The sequence below is a fragment of the Oncorhynchus clarkii genome, chromosome 16 (genome assembly GCF_045791955.1).
Source record: "Oncorhynchus clarkii lewisi isolate Uvic-CL-2024 chromosome 16, UVic_Ocla_1.0, whole genome shotgun sequence".
NCBI lineage: Eukaryota > Metazoa > Chordata > Actinopteri > Salmoniformes > Salmonidae > Oncorhynchus > Oncorhynchus clarkii.
The window spans coordinates 51,835,997-51,853,122 of record NC_092162.1 but is presented as its reverse complement, the minus strand read 5'-3'; the positions used below and the strand labels follow the sequence as shown (position 1 = coordinate 51,853,122).

Sequence of the window (17,126 nt, the reverse complement as noted above, 5' to 3'; positions counted from 1 at the left end):
AAGGCTTACTGTACTTAGAGAAATAATAGAGAAATAATCAAATGAGGAATAAATACACAATGAGTAACGATAACTTGGCTATATACACGGGGTACCAGTACCGTGTGGATGTGCAGGGGTACGAGGTAATTGAGGTAGATACTGTATGTACATATACATGTAGGTAGGGATAAAGTGACTGGGCAACAGAACAGATCATAAACAGTTGCAGCAGCGTATGTGATGAGTCAAAAGAGATAGTCCCGCAGGAGGCCTTTTATCTTCTTGTAGGCCGTCATTGTAAATAAGAATTTGATCTTCACTTACTTGCCTAGTTACAAAAAGGTTAAATACAATAGAAAATAAGCAATTATATAATAAAAGGGTCAATGCAGATAGTCCAGGTAGCTATTGGTTACCTATTTAAATAACTATTTAGCTGTCTGATGGCCTGCTTGCCGTGTGGTAACAGAGACAACAGCCTATGGGTGGCTGGAGTAAATTTTTAGGGCCTTCCTGTCACGTCCTGACCATAGAAAGCCTTTATTTTCTATGGTGGAGTAGGTCAGGGCGTGACTGGGGGGTGTTCTAGTTTATTATTTCTATGTGTATTCTATGTTTTCTATTTCTTTGTTGGCCGGGTATGGTTCCCAATCAGAGACTCTCTGATTGGGGATCATACTTAGGCAGCCTTTTTCCACTTGTTGTTTGTGGGATCTTGTTTTTGTATTGTTGCATTTGAGCCCTACAAGGCTGTACGTTCGTTTGTTTCTCTTTATTGTTTTGTTGCTGGTTCACATTTAAATAAATGATGATGAACCCAAATCACGCTGCGCTTTGGTCCACTCCTTATGATGATCGTGACACTTCCTCTGACACCGCCTGGTATAGAGGTCCTGGATGGCAGGGAGCTCGGCCCCAGTGATGTACTGGGCCGTACACACTACCCTCTGTTGCGCCTTGTGGTCAGATGCCAAGCAGTTGCCATACCAAGCGGTGATGCAGCCAGTCAAGATGCTCTCAATGGTGAAGCTGTAGAACTTTTAGAGGTTCTGAGGGCCCATGCCAAATCTTTGCAGCATCCTGAGGGGGAAGAGGGGTTGTTGTGCCTTCTTCACAACTGTGTTGGTGTGTGTGGACCATCATAATTCCTTAGTGATGTGGACTCAGAGTAATTTGAAGCTGTTGACCCACTCCACTACATCCCCGTCAATGTGGATGAGGGCTCGACCCTCGGTTTCCTGTAGTCCATGATCAGCTCCCTTGTCTTGCTGATGCTGAGGGAGAGGTTGTTGTCCTGGCGTCTCTGACCTCTTTCCTATAGGCTGTCTCATCGTCGTCTGTGATCAGGCCAACCACTGTTGTGTCGTCAGAAAACGTAATGATGGTGTTGGAGTTGTGCGCGACCACGCAGTCGTGGGTGAACAGGGAGTACAGGAGGGGACTAAGCACGCACCACTTAAGGGCCCCCATGTTGAGGGTCAGTGTAGCAGACGTGTTGTAGCCTACCCTCACCTTCTGGGGGAGGCCCGTCAGAAAGTCCTGGATCCAGTTACAGAGGAGGGTGTTCAGTCCCAGGGTCCTGAGCTTAGTGATGAGCTTGGAGGGCACTATGGCATTGAACGCTGAGCTACAATCAATGAACAGCATTCTCACATAGGTGTATATGACATTACAACAGTAAACATTTTATAGTCAAGCTCAGACAAAACAATTGGTCTGCAAATCAGTTCTGAACACGGGGAACCACTGTTGCTTCCAATTAGGCAATTTTCCAGGTGCTCAGTTCCTGTTAGTATCAGTGTGGATTAATGAGGAGCTGTGAGGAAGTGGCGAGCCAGGTGTTGGTGCTGCCGCTAAATGGGAATAAAGAGGCCAGGAGCAGTGACCCACTAAGAATTCCCATGGACTGAGCCAAGAGGGTTTAGGGAAGGGAGTGGGAGTCTGAGCGGAAAGGATGGAGAAGGGAAAGACGGGTCTATGTGGATGCTAGCTACAGCTCTCCATGTCATACAGTAGCTAACACACAAGGCTCAACACTGAAGGCATGTACAATATGATGAACTGTAGCTGCATTAGGGGACAGGGGAAGGGGGGTGACATTAGTAACTGCGTGTCGCCCTTCTTTCGTGACTAGACGGGTCATCAAGGCTCTTCAGTTTCAGTCCAACTGAGTGTGCACAGTATGTTGCAGAGATCGTGTTACACACAACACATGGAAGGCTATGTTAAAGCTGAGTATTATAAATTCTGTAAGAGATAAAGAGGATATCTAAAAAAGAAAAAAAATGTAATACCTAAAATTGCAATGCTATGTTATGTATGGTAAGGTTAAAGGGTAGGTTTTGAAGCTGTATTTGCTCAAATAAAACTATGCACGACAAAGCTAACTCACCTGTAATGTGTAATATAAACAAATCCACCATTATCTACCGCCCAATAAGTATTTTTAAACCAGAATTAACAATGTGAGAGGGAGAGAGGAATAAAGTTGTGGTGGTCTATCTGCCTCTCTCTCCCTCTCCTTCTTTCTCCATGTCCCCTTCCCCACCTCATGGCTCCATCTGTCCTTGCATTCCTCCAATATAGAAATCACTCTATCCCTCTCTCGCTCTCTTTCTCTCCATATTTCAATGAAAAGTAGGGCAACGAGGAGGAGAGAGTAGGGCAACTTAGTCCAGCACACATAATCCTTGCAGGCTGCGCCATGCTCTGTATGCCACACTGGATTAAACCCAGGGGACACATCCCTGGGCTTCACTCACTGGGTTTTATGTCACTGTGCCTCCCGCCGCACCCGCAACTCTTAGTCTCACATTTCAAATGTATCCATTTTATGGCCCTGATTCTTCTGCTGCTTTTATATTAACACTGGAAGGGAATTTCACTACAGCACAGAGACCCGCCTGCATTGTAGAATGCAACTAAATGGACCAAATCATCTTGGCTCATGCATGTTCTGCAAAGCCTAACAATCGAATCAAAGGGCAATGTATATGCCCAATTTGGTTATGATTAACCCCAAAGTCGTAAACACGGGCACCCTCATAGATATCATCCTAACCAACTTGCCCTCTAAATACACCTCTGCTGTTTTCAACCAAGATCTCAGCGATCACTGCCTCATTGCCTGCATCCATAATGGGTCAGCGGTCAAACGACCTCCACTCATCACTATCAAATGCTCCCTGAAACACTTCAGCGCGCAGGCCTTTCTAATCGACGTGGCCCGAGTATCCTGGAAGGGTATTGACCTCAACCCGTCAGTAGAGGATGCCTGGTTATTCTTTAAAAATGCCTTCCTCACCATCTTAAATAAGCATGCCCCATTCAAGAAAGTTAGAACCAGGAACAGATATAGCTCTTGGTTCTCTCCAGACCGGACTGCCCTTAACCAACACAAAAACATCCGGTGGCGTTCTGCATTAGCATCGAACAGCCCCCGTGATATGCAACTTTTCAGGGAAGTTAGAAACCAATATACACAGGCAGTTAGAAAAGCCAAGGCTAGCTTTTTCAAGCAGAAATTTACATAGAAATAATAAACCTTCAACACAAACTCAAAAAAGTTCTGGGACATTGTAAAGTCCATGGAGAATAGGAACACCTCCAACCAGCTGCCCACTGCACTGAGGATAGGAAACTCTGTCCCACCGTACCTTCTCCGCTATGCAATCTGGTTTCCGAGCTGGTCATGGGTGCACCTCAGCCACGCTCAAGGTCCTAAACGATATCTTAACCGCCATCGATAAGAAACAATACTGTGCAGCTGTATTCATTGACCTGGCCAAGGCTTTCGACTCTGTCAATCACAACATCCTCATCGGCAGACTCAACAGCCTTGGTTTCTCAAATGATTGCCTCGCCTGGTTCACCAACTACTTCTCCGACAGAGTTCAGTGTGTCAAATCTGAGGGTCTGTTGTCCGGACCTCTGGCAGTCTCTATGGGGGTGCCACAGGGTTAAATTCTTGGGCCGACTCTCTTTTCTGTACACATCAATGATGTCGCTCTTGCTGCTGGTGAGTCTCTGATCCACCTCTACGCAGACGACACCATTCTGTATACCTCTAGCCCTTCTTTGGACACTGTGTTAACAACCCTCCAGACGAGCTTCAATGCCATACAACTCTCCTTCCGTGGCCTCCAATTGCTCTTAAATACAAGTAAAACTAAATGTATGCTCTTCAACCGATCACTACCTGCACCTGCCCACCCGTCCAGCATCACTACTCTGGACGGTTCTGACTTATATGTTGTATGTTGACAACTACAAATACCTAGGTGTCCGGTTAGTCTGTAAAATCTCCTTCCAGACTCACATAAAACATCTCCAATCCAAAGTTAAATCTAGAATTGGCTTCCTATTTCGCAACAAGGCATCCTTCACTCATGCTGCAAAACATACCCTCGTAAAACTGACCATCTTACCGATCCTCGACTTCGGCGATGTAATTTACAAAATAGCCTCCAACACCCTACTCAACAAATTGGATGCAGTCCATCACAGTGTCATCCGTTTTGGCACCATAGCAGCACCCACCGTAGCACGCGTTCCAGCAGGTATATCTCACTTGTCACCCCCAATGCCAATTCCTCCTTTGGCCGCCTCTCCCTTCCAGTTCTCTGTTGCCAATGACTGGAACGAACTACAAAAATCTATGAAACTGGAAACACTTATCTCCCTCACTTGCTTTAAGCACCAGCTGTCAGAGCAGCTCACAGATCACTGCACCTGTACATAGCCCATCTATAAATAGCCCAAACAACTCCTTCTTCCCCTACTGCATTTATTTATTTATTTTGCTCCTTTGCACCCCAGTATTTCTGCTTTGCACACTCATCTACTGTCAAATCTACCATTCCAGTGTTTTAATTGCTTTATTGTATTTACTTTGCCACCATGGCCTATTTATTGCCTTTACCTCCCTTATCTCACCTCATTTGCTCACATTGTATATAGACTTATTTTTCTACTGTATTATTGAATCTATGTTTGTTTTACTCCATATGTAACTCTGTGTTGTTATATGTGTCGAACTGCTCAGCTTTATCTTGGCCAGGTCGCAGTTGTAAATGAGAACTTGTTCTCAACTTGCCTACCTGGTTAAATGTGAAATATATATATATATACATTTTTTTTTAAATGATGGTAAGAAATAGTGAAACTGGACAGTTTAGGTTTTACAAGTTTTCACAAGTTTAGAAGATTTTTACCAGATGGGGAATGGAGCTTCTAATATCAAAATAAATGAATTACATCTAAGCATGTGATATTGCATTCAAAGTGGGCATACTCAAGACCACAGCTTGTGAATTTAAAAACAGTTTTAAAAACAGTTTTACGGTACCTGATGAACTTTAAAGGACATCCCAACAAAGCATTTCTTTCAGCTTCCATGTCCCACGTCAATGTTGGTTGAACAACTCCTACATAACGAATGAAACCAAGCCATCACAAAGTTTGCAAACAAAAACAAGCATGACGTAAGTGATGTAAATGTATCCAGGCATCAAAAAAAGACTTATCTGGAAGTGAATGCAACACATGGCTTATCTGACTTCTTTCAAATCCTGTCATTTGTGGTATGTGGAGGCAAAATACTGTATTGGTCTTAGGTGTTAAGCCAATGGGGGGAAACCTAATCTGTAAAGTTACAGTCAAGTGAACTGAACAAAACAAGAGAAGTTGAGCAATGGGGAACATTTTTCAAAATAGGCTGATGTACTGTAAGTCAATTTCCATTCCATGGACAGACAGACGCTGCATGCACTGATTTATAAGGAGTGTCCCAGTTAATGACCTTCTTTAGTATGCTACTGCTCATGGGAGCAGCATCGACATTTTCACACAGAATTTGTCTAATGGGAGAATTGGGACCCATTGATTTTCAAGTGCTCCATTTCTGTCAGTCTCTCTGTACTGTGAGAGGGTTGATGAAATATTGGACTGGAAAACACTTGACTGATGAGGCTTACAGCACTGACACAATACACTGGATCAAGTACATTGAACTCAAATTAATTTGCAGTTGCAGCTGTTAACACAGATTAACATTGCAACACAAAATGTAAAGCTAAATTGTATCAAAACCTGAAAGTGTTTTCTGCCAGAGGAACCAAGTGTGTGTGCACTCTCCTTCCTATCGGTAGCATTCATCGAGTCAAAAAAACATTGTGACTACATGAGTTGAGGGCCTGAAATCTTATGTTCTCCTTGTGACTGACATAGATTACTCGATGTTTGAGTGTTTACACACACAAGTACCTCAAGTTAGTATTTGTCCTTGTATGGTAACATAAACAGTACTTGGGATGATGTTTTATTTATTTAACTAGGCAAGTCAGTTAAGAACAAATTCTTATTTACAATGACAGCCTACCCCGGCCAAACCCTAACCCGGAAGAGACTGGGCCAATTGTGCACCTCCCTATGAGCCTCCCAATCATGGCCGGTTGTGATACAGTCTGGAATCAAACCAGGGTCTGTAGTGATGCCTCTAGCACTAAAATGCAGTGCCTTAGACCACTGCGCCACTCAGGACCCATGTGACAGAATGACATAAAAAGGATAAATAGAAATTGCAAACAGGTAGCCCACTGGCAATATGGTAATTCATTGAAGTTGATAAGAGTACAATAACAAGGAGGTTTACAGTTATCCTGCCTCTGTCACTGGAGTGCTCACCTCAGTAAACCTCAGAATATCGCCATTCATCAGGATTTCCCACTCTCCAATTGTCAATTACTTTTCAATGATTTTCAAGGAAGAAAATAAAGTTTCTCCCCCACTGGTGATCATATCAAGTCTCAAATGGACAACATCCTGATCCTGTTCCAATGCAAAATTAGTGCTAAGCCATGTGGCAGGTGGCAGGTGTCACTTCCTGATCTGTTTCACCTGTCCTTGTGCTTGTCTCCACCCCCCTCCAGGTGTCGCCCATCTTCCCGACTTAACCCTGGGTATTTATACCTGTGTTTTCTGTCTGTCTGTGCCAGTTTGTTCCAAGTCAACCAGCGGTTTGTCTCAGCTTCTGCTTCCCCAGTCTCTCTTTTCTCGTCCTTGCCTGTCTTGACTCTTTGCCTGCCTGCTGTCCTGTGCCTTTGCCCCTACTCTGGATTGCCAACCTCTGCCTGGCCTGACCCTGGGCCTGCCTGCCGTCCTGTACCTTGGCCCCACTACTCTGGATTATCAACCCCTGCCTGCCTTGACCTGTCAATTACCTTCCCCTGTTGTTGCAATAAACATTGTTACTTCAACACAGTCTGCACTTGGGTCTTACCTGATAGTACAAACTGGCCATGACTGACCCAGCAGATTTGGACCAGCTCCGCAATGCTATCTCCTCCCAAGGAGCCCTCATTGGTAGACATGAGGAGATGCTTCGTGGTCCGATGGAAGGGTTCCAGGAAGTGGCCGAACGCCACGACCTAGCATTGGACGCTTTGTGGGAGCAATTCCGTGGGTTGCCTACTAGACGGTAACCTCCCAGCCCCTCAGTAACCTGGCTGGTAACAGTGCCGTCACCCCGGTTTCCCGGGAACCCTGCTTACCTACCCAGTAGCGCTATGATGGAGATTCCAGAACCTGCCGGGCCTTTGTCTCCCAGTGCTCCCTCGTTTTCGAGCTGCAGCCTTCTTCATTCTCCTCGGACTGCTCGAAGATAGCATACATATTATGCTTATGTCCGGGAGGGCACTCGCCTGGGCCACGGTGGTGTGGGAGCAACAATCCACTGTCTGCCTCAGTCTGGAGGTATTTGTGGCGGAGGTGAGAAAGGTTTTCGAGGCTCCGGGGTCCAGGAGAGAGGCTGCCTGGAAGTTACTTCAGTTTCGGCAGGACTCCCTCAGTGTGGCAGACTATGCGGTGGATTTCCGCACGCTAGCAGAGGAGGGTGCATGGAACCCGGAAGCGCTGTATGGATTCCTGCATGGATTATCGGAGGAGGTAAAGGATCAGCTTGCAGCCCAGGAACAACCAATGGATCTTGACTCACTCATCGCTTTAACCATCCGGATCGATGGTTGGCTACAGGAACGTAGGAGAGACAAGACGTCTGATTGCGGTTCCAATCGCTCACTCGAGGATCCCACATTACATCTGATGAACTCCGGATGTCCCCAGCGTTTTTGTCCCCGAGAGGATCCGAGCTTACCCGAGTTCCTCCAAGAGCCTCCGAAGACTGCCGATATGCCCTTTCCTGAGCCGATGCAGCTCGGCAGGGCTAGGCTGCCTTCAGCCGAACATGTACGCAGACTTAACACCCAGAGTTGTCTGTATTGTGGTTCTGCCAGTCATTATGTGTCTACCTGTCCCTTCAAGAGACCTAGCTCATTGGTAGGAATGAGAACTCTGGTGGGTATAAAGGATTATGTTTCTTCTCGCCTCTCTCCATGCGACCCTGTTGTGGGGCGACCAGTCTAAGTCTCTCCAGAGACTCATCGACTCGGGGGCCGATATGAGTCTTATGGACGTTACCCTGGCGTCCGAGCTGGGCATCACCACTCAACCCCTCCTATCAACCTACGAGTGTTGGGGAACCACAGCGAGACAATCTAATTCCTGCTAATTTAGTCTCTGCATTCTCTTGGCTCCAGCGACACAATCCCTTGATTGACTGGTCTATTGGTGCCATCGTGGGCTGGAGCCTGTTCTGCCATGCCCATTGTCTGAAATCAGCTCTGCCTGCCCCGGGATGTCTTCCTGGGGGCTTGGAAATTGCCCCGAACCTCTCCGCCATTCCTGCGGAGTACCAGGACCTCCAGGAGTGGTTCAGTAAGGCCCGGGCCACTTCGCTTCCACAACACCGACCAGCACTCAAGGAGATTAAGCTGCATGCGCTGGCACGCCGCTATAGCCCCGCGGCTACAAGCCGAGACCTTTCCCCCCCTGCTCCAAAATCAATAGCCCCTCTGCTGTTCATCCTCTGTTGCCCCGTACCCTCTGTATACTTTCTACTTTTCATGTGTCTAGATCTAAACCCATGTCTCACAGCTCTTTGTCTCCTGTTTCCCCAGTCTCTCTTTTCTCGTCCTCCTGGTTTTGACCCTTGCCTGTCCTGACCCTGAGCCTGCCTGCCGTCCTGTGCCTTTGCCCCCCCACTCTGGATTACCGACCTCTGCCTGACCTGACCCTGGGCCTGCCTGCCATCATGTACCTTGGCCTCACTACTCTAAATTATCGACCCCTGCCTGCCTTGACCTGTCGTTTACCGTCCCCTGTTGTTGCAATAACCATTCATACTTCAACACAGTCTGCACTTGGGTCTTACCTGAAACCTGATAGGCAGGTGGCCTAGCAGTGATAGAGGCAAGCCAGCAACCGGAGGGCTGCCAGTTCGAATCCTGTGACCGACGGGAAAAATCAGGAGGAAAGCAAGCTGGCAACAGGAGGGTTGCTGGTATCAAATCCTAGATTCCATTGCCTGCCGTTGTGCCCTTGAACAAGGCACTTAACACCCCCACAACAGCTCCCCAGAGGAGTTGGGTTAAAAGCAGAAGTCAAATTTTGGTTGGACCTTATAATTGACCAATAATGTGATCTTAAAGGTGCAGTACAAAACGTGATTTTCCTGTGTTTTATATACAGTATATTTCCACACTACAAGGTTGGAATAATACTGTGAAATTGTGAAAATTATGATAATGCCCTTTTAGTGTAAGAGCTGTTTGAAAAGACCACATTCAATTTCAGCCTGTTTTGGTGGCATGGAGTTTTGGCCTGCCTAGTGAAATCACCAGGAGGTAAATTAGTTAACAGACCAATAAGAAAGGGAGTACCATACCTCTCTGCCAATAACAACTAGTTTTAATTTTCCCCTCCCCACTTAGACCACTCCCAGACAGTTCTAGTAAAATGATTGCTTGAGAATTTTTTGCCATTTTAATTTAACATACACAGTAAGGTATTTAATTGTTACCCAGAAATGATTTGATATTGAGATAAAATGGCTGCATTGGACATTTAATCTTAATGTATAAAGCCAATTTACTAAGCCTTTTCCACAATGAAATGTTATACCTGTTGTTATCCAGAGGGAATAAAACATGAAACGTAGAGAAGGAATAAGGTATTGAGGTAAGGTGTAGGACTATCCCATTTAGAGACATTTTTTAGATACAAAATGTGTCAATGTTCCACAGTTGCAAACCCTTAATAAATCTGTCCAAGAGGCAGATTTGCTTATTTGGCGCATGTGCTTGTCCTTCTTACCTGGTGAATGCTTGTCAGGCTATAATTCAACATGGTTACAAGGATAGACCCATAACAAATCTATATCCATAACTAGGGTATATATAGCCCTATATAGGATGCCGCGAATCTGCGCATGGGAGTCCTAGAAGGCTACAAGGCGAGGCCTGGAAAATAACTGGCAAAATCTTTTAGGGACGTACTTATTTCCGAAAATCCTCTTACTGAAGGTATATCTATAATCCATAACTCCTTGTCCATCCATCCGGACTGTATAATGTGTGGATATCTATAAAGAAACCGTCTGAGCCTATCTTTATCCAAACCAGCACCTATAACTTGGCTGTGGTGGACAGCTTGAAAGACATTCTTCCATATAGCCTACCACTGTCTACCCCAGCTGAGTTATAGGTGACGGTTTCTTTACAGATATCCACACATTATACAATCCGGATGGACGGACAAGGAGTTGCGGATTAGAGATTTGCCTTCAGTAACAGGATTTTCAGAATCAAGTACCCCCCTAAGGCTCAACATTATAGCCTTCTAGGACTACCATGCACAGATGCGTGGCATCCTATATAGCTTGTGACATTTACATATCACTCACTGTTGAGTGTCTCAGTCATGTAAGCGTAACCATGTTCTCTGAGTTTTTGCAAGCCCACCATAGGGCAGAAGGAGAAGTAGGTCATGGGCTGTTTTGATGCTCAATATTTTCTGTCACTGCTCCCAGAGGGGAAAGGGGAAAGAGTACTGCACTGAAGAGCAGCATAACACTGAATATTGATTGTCCTGCACAACAAAATGTCTGCAAAGAGCAGAAAGGCTATTCTCCTGAATACATAAGTGAAGAAATTGTGATTCATGGATTTGATTGAACTTATGTTTAATATAAGGGGTGTGTTTTGTCTGGAACCAATGGCCAGGTATGGCCTGGGCTTGTCGGAAGACATTGCTAAAAAAATCCCGCTGACTAATGCATGGCATGACTATTTACGGCAGAGTTGTTGTGATATTGCAGAGCTAATTTTTCCTAAAAAAATCTGCTATTTTATTTGACCATGATAAAAAGTGTATAGATAGATAGACCAAAGAGGTGGATGGAAAGAAGAACCACCGAACTGCAGTAGCCTACTGCTGCTGTGAACGATTACATACTGTATCACACAGTCCAAGACTGTAGGCCAGGTGTGGAACAGCAAAGACACCCAGGTACATGACTCTGCCATTACATGCCAAACATTTACAGTTGCACTCCTCTCCTCTGGATAAAAAATACCTAAATTCACATACATGGGTACCATCTGCATCTAACTGTTTGTTATGTGTAACCAACCACAACAAAGGCCCGACTCAGTGAGATCAAAAAAGGAAGCCATGTCTGTGAAAGAACATAGTGGTGAGAGAGAGAGAGAGAGAGAGTGAGAGAGAGAGAGAGAGAGAGAGAAATCGAATGAGAGAGAGAGAAAGAAAGAGAGAGAAGCAGAGAGAGAAAGAGAAATAGAAGGAGAGAGAGAGAGAGAGAGAGAGAGAGAAATAGAAGGAGAGAGAGAGAGCGAGAGAAATAGAAGGAGAGAGAGAGAGCGAGAGAGAGAGAGAGAGAGAGAGAGAGAGAGAGAGAGAGAGAGAGAAATAGAAGGAGAGAGAGAGAACGAGAGAAATAGAAGGAGAGAGAGAGAGCGAGAGAGAGAGTGAGAGAGAGAGAGAGAGAGAGAGAGAGAGAGAGAGAAGGAGATAGAGGGAGAGGGAGAGGGGAGGCGGGGGGGCAGTCTATGCAGGCCAGTGCTGAGTCGATAGCTCTTGACATGGCTGAAATCGGTCAGGTCTGCCCCGCTTACATAAAGGCTTGGAAACATGGGAGAGAGTGCAGCCCAGCCAGGGGGCGGGAGGGAGGTCTCACTGATGATACAGCGGGACAAGAGAGGACAGCAGGCTGTGAGAGCAGAGAAAGCAGACGTCACATGGGCCGAGAGCTGAGAGACAGATATCACATGACCCCACACAACTTCTTATTTTTTCGATTGACTGACTGAAGCAAGAGAACATGGTCCCTTAGTAAGAAGGGGGTGAGGGGAATAATTAAAAGGCATCTAGACTTTTAGATTTTAGAACAGTTTTTGTCAGAAGTTTGGTGACATTGTAATAGGCTTGGCATATGTTTGATGTTATGCACATAAGCACAACAGTCACACAGTTAGGCAGGCATACTGTTAACCAGTAACACATTTGTTAAGTAATTTTCTGTGATTTCTTATCACATATCTTGATGTATCAAGTTTTAACATGTAAGGTAACTTGCCTTTATCCCATGTTGGCTCTATACTGCAACTAGTTCAGTGACCTCTGAGTTAGATCATTTACAATTCTTCTTCATAATAACTTCTGTTATTATGTTTCAAATGTACTTTCAATGTTAAAGGTGCAATTGTGAAAATCACTTCGCCATTTCTTGGTTGCTAAAATAGTTTGCCTCATTTCAGTTTATGTGACAAAACAAGCAATGTATAGTGTAGAGAGTCATTTTGCCATCTAAACCGCTGTGAAATATATTTTCAATAACCAAAGATATTTTATTTTCAGCTGTTTGAAGCTGGTGTGCAAAACCGAACGCAAAAGACACGATAACGAAACGGAAGAATAGAAATAGAGCACATTAAATAGATCTACCCCTTCTTAGACTTCTTAGGCTTTGAATGAGAATGACACATCTATAATTCTCATTTCTATGTACATTTGGTCAGGTCGCCCAAAAGGTTACATATTGCAACCGTTGTTACACTGTTGTTACCAAAGCAGTAAATTAAGGAATCTTGAATATCTTTTAAGTTCTTCTGCCATCATATTCTTTAAACTCAGACTAAGTAGCTTTAACTCTCAAACCCTGAAAATCACACCACAGGGCCAGATCAGCTTTTTATTACAAAAAGCCTTTCCAAGCACAACCAATCTGATTTCTTTGGGCTAAATTTGGTAATCATGGGTCAGTTATGCTTCCCCACTTCAAACCCATCTTTCATTAAATACATAAGAAACTTGAACTATTGTGGAATGACCGAGGGAGCATATAACTTAACTCCAGACCAAAATATCCCATGGATGCTGTTCAGAGTGAATGCTTGCTTTTTTTAAATGACACCTGTACATACAATAGGATATACATATATAATAAAAAATATATTACCATGCTATTCATCAGACAACAACAGGGGCTGGGCTCCCCTTAGGATGAACATTCCACAGGTTTGTTACCTCTCTCTCTCTCTCTCTCTCTCTCTCTCTCTCTCTCTCTCTCTCTCTCTCTCTCTCTCTCTCTCTCTCTCTCTCTCTCTCTCTCTCTCTCTCTCTCTCTCTCTCTGTGTATGTGCGTGTGTGTGTGTAATTGAATTGCAAGCAAGGCCATGATTCAACATAACATTTAACATACACTGAGTGAACAAAACATTAAGAATATCGGTCACATAGAGGATTTAGGTTTGGGTACATGAACAAGGACATGTGTAGCACAAATGTATGATAAATGGACACTAAACAATACATGCTTCCATTCATCATCTGAGAATTCATAGTTCAAATCTTCTTCTCATTTTGTTTTAATGTTCAGAATAGATGAGGGATGTACCAATGAGATAGAAACATATACACTGAGTATACAAAACATTAAGAACATCTGCTCTTTCCGTGACATAGACTGGCAATGTGAATCCAGGTCAAAGTTCAGATCCCTTATTGAAGTCACTTGTTAAATCCACTTCAAATCAGTGTAGATGAAGGGGAGGAGACAAGTTAAAGAAGGATTTTTAAGCCTTGAGACAATGGAGACATGGATTGTGTATGCGTGCCATTCAGAGGGTGAATGGGCAAGACAAAACACTTAAGTGCCTTTGAACGGGGTATGGTATTAAGTGCCAGGTGCACCGGTTTGTGTCAAGAACTGCAACGCTGCTGGGTTTTTCACGCTTAACAGTTTCCAGTGTGTATCAAGAATGGTCCACCACCCAAAGGACATTCAGTCAACTTGACACAACTGTGGGAAGCATTGGAGTCAACATGGGCCAGCATTCCTGTAAAAAGCTTTTGACACCTTGTGGAGTCCATGCCCTGACGAATTGAGGCTGTTCTGAGGGCAACTACATATGAGGAAGGTGTTCTTAATGTTTTGTGTATAGGCAGTCTATTTGACATACTCTACTTTCTATTATCGAAGGAATAACACAAACGACTCGCCATGAGCATTGGGTTACAGGGTTTGTTCACTACAAGTATTCCCCTCCCCTCCCCCTGCACACACACACACACACACACACACACACACACACACACACACACGCACACACACACACAGCTAGGTGTCTAAACAACATTTTCTACCGTATTATAATGATATGCTATGAAACATGTTCATTGCTACAATATTTATGCCTACAGTTCGTTTATGAGTCAAAACTTGTGGTTTGGACTATAAAATGACTGTAGCACTATTTTACCTATTATTGCTTAAACGATATACTGCATTTCTTTTTGAGCATTTAATCTAATATAATAGTTTTTTCTCTCAACAAATTTTAATCCGGCTTTGATGCATACAAACATCGGCGTTCCAATGTGACAGTCCCTCAGAATGCCTTTACTGTCATCATTGTTTTTTAAACAATCAAAAACACTATCAGAATACCACATCATTCCTGTATGTAGGCTACATGGTATTTGCGGTATACCTTACGCCTACGGAATGAATAATTGACACTGTATAATTAATATATTTTTGCTGAGAGCTTATGACAGTCGTTCATGCACGTTTTAATTATGCATTCTGACGAGATAAAGAAAAAGCAGCGTTCTTACCTTCGACAGCCCCTACCATTGGAAATATCCATACAAAATATAACATATCCATAACAACTGAAATACTTGGCATTTTGGCTGTAAGAAGCCAAGGCATTCATAGAAAACAGGTCCACCAGCGGGCCATTGACAGCGAATTCATCTACAGAAGCGCAAAACCACACACAGCCAATGGTTAGAACGGACCGCTTTTGCAGGGAGAACACGCATAATCTAAACGTTTGGGCGAAACCAACGTGAATCATACAGGGGGCAATGTACACGACATGGCCAATGGTGTGTGGACACCCCTTCAAATTAGTGGATTCGGCAATTTCTGCCACACACGTTGCTGAAAGGTGTTTAATATTGAGCACACAGCCATGCAATCTCCATAGACAAACATTAGCAGTAGAATGGCCCGTACTGAAGAGATCAATGACTTTCAACGTGGCACCATCATAGGATGCCACCTTTCCAACAAGTCAGTTTGTCAAATTTCAGGGCTGCCCAGTCAACTGTAAGTGCTGTTATTGTGAAGTGGAAACGTCTAGGAGCAACAACGGCTCAGCCACGTAGTGGTAAGCCAGACAAGCTCACAGAACGGGGCCGCCAAGTTCTGAAGCACGCAGCGTGTAAAAATCGTCTGTCCTCGGTTGCAACACTCACAACCAATTTCCAAACTGCCCCTGGAAGCAAGGTCAGCACAATGACTGTTCGTTGGGAGCTTCATGAAATGGGTTTCCATGGCCAAGCAAGATCATCCTGCCCAATGCCAAGCGTCGTCTGGAGTGGTGTATAGCTCTTCACACTTCACCATCTGGCAGTCCGACGGACAAATCTTTGTTTGGTGGATGCCAGGAGAATGCTACCTGCCCAAATGCATAGTGTCAACTGTAATGTTTGGTGGAGGAGGAACAATGGTCTTGGGCTGTTTTTCATTGTTTGGGATTGTGCCCTTTGCTCCAGTGAAGGCTAATCTTAATGCTTCAGCATACAATGACATTCTAGACGTACAGTTTGGGGAAGGCCCTTTCCTGTTTCAGCATGGCAATGCCCCCATGCACAAAGCGAGGTCTATACAGGAAGGGTTTGTCAAGATCTATGTGGAAGAACTTGACTGGCCTGCATAGAGCCCTGACCTCAACGCTATCCAACACCTTTGGGATGAATTGAAACGTTGACTGCGTGCTAACACCAAACATCAGTGCCCAACCTCACCTATGCTCTTGCGGCTGAATGGAAGCAAGTCCCCACAGCCACGTTCCAACATGTAGAGGAAAGCCTTCCCAGAAGAGTGGAGGCTGTTAAAGCAGCAAAGGGGGGACTAACTTAATTTTAATGCCCATGATTTTGGAATGAGATGTTCGACGAGCAGGGGTCCACATACTTTTGTAGTGTATCTGTAATTTGAAGATGGCTGCAATCTTCCTTTGCAAGATCCCTCTGATATGAGATTTTAATAATTGTTGTAATTACTGTAAATCAACTCAATGTGAACTATTATATGGTGGATTTCATCTTTTTTTGTGTACATACTAGCAACAATACTACCACCATCACTATAAATAGCCTGCCACCAGTTGTAGCTACAATTACATAGAGCATACATTCATAAAATATTTGAATAAAGTGGTTCAATTGTTTGTTTTGTTGATTGACTGAGCCTGTCTTTATAGGACATGTTTTGGAACACACACACACACACACACACACACACACGTTAGGATCACACTGTTGAGTGGAGATAAGAGTAGTGCATAGTGTTTCTTAACTAATGGTCATTAAAGCCACTGGCTCTTTGAAGCAGCTGCATGAACATTATTACACCTCTCTGCTCAAATATTAAGACTTTTCAAATGCCTCAGCAGTAAGTATCATTTTTATAAATGTATATATTTATATTTATTATGATAATCTGTAGGTGAATAATAAACAAAGAAAAGCATGTGAACTATTTTCAAATGAAAAGGTCAGACATCTTTGGCACTTCTCCTGAATGTACAGTATCCTTCAAGAACAAGGGTGCCACCGTGTGTAGGAAATAGAAACAACATGATATGAGTTGTGTTTTTTTAGAAATAATGGTTTCTGGAGAGGTTGGGAGTCAGGTTGACGCCTGGAAACAGAAA

The 17,126-nt window shown here is 44.1% G+C and overlaps 1 protein-coding gene across 1 annotated transcript in view; it reads right to left on the bottom strand.

Moving 5' to 3' along the window:
* Window positions 1–15,147, bottom strand: part of LOC139368701 (ephrin type-B receptor 2-like) — a 53,003-nt gene extending 37,856 nt beyond the window's left edge. The window contains exon 1 of the mRNA XM_071107961.1: window positions 15,016–15,147. Coding sequence (XP_070964062.1) covers window positions 15,016–15,112 — 97 coding nt within the window. The 5' untranslated portion in view covers window positions 15,113–15,147. The remainder of the gene's footprint in view (window positions 1–15,015) is intronic.
* Between the last annotated feature and the right edge of the window lie 1,979 nt (window positions 15,148–17,126).